The sequence below is a fragment of the Thunnus albacares genome, chromosome 1 (genome assembly GCF_914725855.1).
Source record: "Thunnus albacares chromosome 1, fThuAlb1.1, whole genome shotgun sequence".
Classification (NCBI taxonomy): domain Eukaryota; kingdom Metazoa; phylum Chordata; class Actinopteri; order Scombriformes; family Scombridae; genus Thunnus; species Thunnus albacares.
In genome coordinates, this window is record NC_058106.1 from 28256351 (window position 1) to 28260991 (window position 4641).

The window sequence follows — 4641 nt, forward strand, 5'->3', positions numbered from 1 at the left end:
CCCAAGTGAACCGTCTTTGTGATTAATGCCAAGGGTCATGAGGGTGCATCAACCCAGTGCACTGACAGTGTGAAAGTGTGCTTGGGCAAAACATTGATGTATGGGTGCTACATAATTATTTAATGAGTAGGCTAGTGTGCGACAGAGGGAGAGACAAAAAGAAAGAAAGGAAAAGAAAGAGAAGGAGGGGGAATCTGGCCCAATCCAAAGAATGGATGTGGGTCAGTGTTTGTGTGACGAGTAGGTCAACGGTATGTGCAACGTCTCAATTTGTCTCTCAGACACAAGCAAAGATGTACACAACCACACACCCTTCCAGTTAATATTCCATCATCTCCACTGCCATCTCACATCCTGATCTTCTAACAGCCTGCGCGTATTTCCCAGAATGTCCAAATAAGTACACCAGACACACTGTAAATACTTGTAGAAACAGTCACATCAGCTTAAGACCACAATAAAATCATGACACAGGATGTGAGAGGTCACTGTGCAAATAAATGAATACCACCAAAAAGTCCCAGGAATAAAGGGATAAAATTATATATAATGTCATAATGGATAAGGCCACTTAATATTCACAACTGAATAGCAAGCATGACTTACAGTAAGAATGTTATTATAGTGAACAAACATTTTACTGATTGTTTTATCATTTTGAGTGAGTAAAAAACATTTGTTTTTTTAAGTAAAAGTAAGCACGCCCATGCATGTTCTCTGTATAATTTCAGAAATTATACATACTAAACAATCAATTAATATAGATTACTCGACAAAAGGTATAATTATGCATCCCTAATTAAACACTGGAGTGATCTGCAATACCCAAAGTGCATTGAAACTTGTCACAAAGTGGAAAGAAATCTTCAACAAATGTATAAAGTTTAACTGCAAAAGACAGACCCGCCTTTCATCTAATCATCATTACGCTTATTGAACCAAAGAGAAAGAGCCTCCTAAGAAGACATAACACAGTGGTTCTCAAACCTTTTCATGTCAAGGACCCCTAAACTGACACAAATTAGACCAGGGTCCTTCGTTTGATAAGATTTTTGCTTTTAGATGTTTTATTACAGAAGGTGTATGAAACCTGTGACCAAAATAGTCATACATTCTGTCCTTGTGTTACTTATGGATGGAGAGAAGATAAGTCATTCTCCTTTTTTCCGAGGACCCCCTGGAGACCACTCAAGGACCCCTGGGGTTCCACACTTTTAGACCCACTGACATAATGAACAGCAATAAGTTGGCAACCAGCAGCGGTGATGCGTCATATGACAGCGTTGGGGTCGGATATCTCAGTGTATCCTCGTAGGCAGATGTGACACTGTGCTCTCAGGCAGACAAACAGGAGACCACCTCCTCCAAGCAGCGCACCATGATTCAACTCCGCTGCTGTCGCCCCGGCTTTTGGACAAACTTTCACGGATTAAATAAAGCCGACAGTTTCTGAGAGAAGAGCTGTGAGGAAGACTGCTTTCTGTTAGTAGCAGGAGTCTTCACTTGTTACGTTACACTCTTATCGTAAGCTCTGCCTGATCTTTCTTAGGGGGTTTCCTCAGTGTTCAGCCACAAGCTCACCTGCAGAAGCCGAACCATGCGCTCCCGGTAAGTCACCGCAGTCGGCGGGTTTGCATGTGCGTAATGGAGGAGTTTGCGGTTACATGACGCAGTGAACTTGCGCAGAACTTGCATAGGACAAAGTTATGAAACGGAGTAAACAGTAACTGCTGATTTAACATTTCAGTGATGCAGTGGTAAACTAAAAACGATGGCTAGACGAGTATTGTAATTTATACCCTCTAAAATAAATATATGTTTACACGGGTAGCAGAATGCGGATTTTAACATTAGACTGTGAAGATTTACCTTATTGTTACATCCCTGCACCATTTTCCCATGAGTCTCCATGCCAGCATTGTAGTCTCATATGAGGAAGGTGTGAGTTTGTCTGTGTGAAACAAACTATGGCTTGATTTACCCTTTACCCATAAAAAAACCCACCCAGGCAACAAAATGTTATTCTACCACTCTTGCAGGCTTAAGCCAATCCCTCAGGCCACTTTAGGAATTTTCCATCAGATCCTAGTAAGGCCTGATCTTTGCCCTGTCTGCCGTATTTGCAGTATTAAAAAACAGTGGAAGTTTACAGCTGCCAAATTCCAGCATAGATAGAAATTCTTCAAAGTGAAATGTTCTGCCTCAACTCCCATTCCTGTAATTATAAATCCATGATGCGGGTTTAAGGAATGTGGATGTTTTTCATGCGGACCCCGAGTTATGTTAAACAGAACCATTTGTGCATAGAATCATGCTCCATCTTTTCAGTACAGTAGTTCACCTGATCTGTCTTCCTGTCCACAGGTTTGCCTCCATCCTTCCCCTCCTGTTTGTCCTCTGCCTTCCCTCTGTTTTCTCCTCCTTCTCATCACGCCCACAGTGGATTCTCCAGCATGTTCCTGTGGTCCTCCCACAGCACACGGAAAGTCGACCGGCCCCTCGCTTCCTGTCCCCGGCCCGCCTGGATGTCAACTCGCCCTGTGATCCAGAATGCCACAAGAGAGCCCCTCGCCCGAGCTACTGGGACCTGCGGGGTCTTCTGGCCTATGAGACACTCCACTCTGATGGTCAACTTACTGAGACCGCCATTGGGATCTATGGCTACAGCCCCAGTTCTAACACTAGTCCAGCATACTCCTTGGGGTCGTCTGGGAAGACTGAGCGGTCACACGTCAGACGAAAGCGACAGATCTTTGGTCATGATGGGCGTTTCAGCATTGCAGGGCAGAACTTCCTGCTTAAATATCCTTTCTCAGTGGCTGTAAAACTGTCCACTGGATGCTCTGGTACCTTGGTGGGGGACCGTCATGTTCTCACAGCTGCTCATTGTGTTCACGATGGTAAAAACTATGTGAAAGGAGCCCAGAGGCTTCGGGTTGGGTTTTTAAAACCCAAGCAACGAGAAACACAGTCGTCTACCCTTTTCCTTCCCTCCAACTTCTCCAATTATGTTGAAGGTGGCCCCGCTCCTTACGCCCCGCCAACCAATGACAAAATGAAGTTCCAGTGGATCAGAGCCAAGCGCACCCATGTTCCCAAAGGATGGATTAAAGGGAATGCCAATGACATTGGGATGGACTATGACTATGCTTTGCTTGAACTCAAGAAACCCCACAAACGCCGCCACATGAAGCTGGGTGTCAGCCCTCCGGCTCAGAGGCTGCCTGGTCATCGAGTCCATTTCTCAGGATTTGACAATGACCGTCCAGGCAAACTGGTGTATCGGTTCTGTCAGGCCGGTGAGGAGACATCAGACCTGCTGTACCAGCACTGTGACGCTCAGCCCGGTGCCAGCGGGTCAGGAGTCTACGCTCGGATGTGGGATGGGCGACGCCGGCGCTGGGAGCGGAAGGTGATAGGTGTGTTTTCTGGGCATCAGTGGGTGGAGCGACAAGGGGCGTCTCAGGAATTTAATGTAGCAGTAAGAATCACACCTCTCAAATACGCTCAGATCTGCTACTGGATAAAAGGCAACTTTGTGGACTGCCGAGAAGGGTGAGGAAAAAGGTGGAGAGTGAGCGTGACACAGGGGTGAAGCTAGGAAATCAAGGCCAGCCTCATACATCCTACTGGAATATTGAGGCTGCAAAAATCAACACTTTTCACCCTGCTACTTATGGCACTGACATGACATAACACAACATAAATGTCTAAATTTTGCGTGTCGCTCCCATTCACAGAAACCCAACAGAAGTAATGTAAATACAGACCTTACAGAAACAAATTCAGTAATGACACCATATTAGGTCAAATGTGTTCATTTATGCAGTTTTGCATCTTCACCTATACATTTCTAAAATATGCAATAAGCTGATAACATTCATGTTAACTGGGGAAACATTTAGGTCAAGTGGTTTTGCAGAACAGAGGCAGGTTTAACTGCTTCTTGGAACATAAAGTTATCTGGAAGTCCCTCAAATCCGGAACAAGGACAGATGTTTAAAGATCTCCTTGGAGCAAGCCCCAAGGAGCAGGACTGGGAGAACAGTTTCATGATGCTTCATAGCCTTTTCTATTGTGCTAATACTGAGGCTTGCACTGTTAAAACTCTTGAAGAACTTTTTTCTACTGAAAATGATGATTATTGTGGGTGAATGTACAAGTCAGCTACCAAAGGTGCCAATTGTTTCTGTCCAAACCATCATGTATCTCCTCTCAGTGGACACACTAGTTATCTATAATGTATTCTGTCAGCTAAGTTAAGACTGTTTTGACAAAATATTCCAACTGTTACACAGATTGGTGTTTAAGGACTGCAGATGAGTCTTGTCAAGGCTGCAGATTACTTCTTAAATGGAACACATTTTGTTGAATGTTTTACTTTGATGCTTAGCGCCCTCTGGTGGGAATGATCAAACATTGCAGGTGTCTGCGATGACCATTTATGCCAACATAGCTTAGGCCTCTATAAGCACTTTCTACCTTCTCCTCGATTAACTTTTGTGACATTGCATTATTTGTTTTTCAAAAGCTGAAGACAAATTTAATGAAATATATGCTTGAAATAAGCAACTGTGTCATTATATTTCTTCTCAGACTGCTCTTACATTATATTCTATGAACATAAATACACCCACTATC

The 4641-nt window shown here is 43.9% G+C and overlaps 1 protein-coding gene across 1 annotated transcript; it reads left to right on the plus strand.

Moving 5' to 3' along the window:
• The first annotated feature begins 1117 nt into the window (after positions 1-1117).
• Positions 1118-4568, plus strand: LOC122983264 (serine protease 23-like). Its single transcript, XM_044353037.1, has 2 exons — positions 1118-1608; positions 2365-4568. The coding sequence occupies exons 1-2, from the start codon at positions 1598-1600 to the stop codon at positions 3557-3559; spliced, it is 1206 nt and encodes a 401-aa protein (XP_044208972.1). The 5' UTR covers positions 1118-1597; the 3' UTR covers positions 3560-4568.
• Positions 4569-4641: the final 73 nt, after the last annotated feature.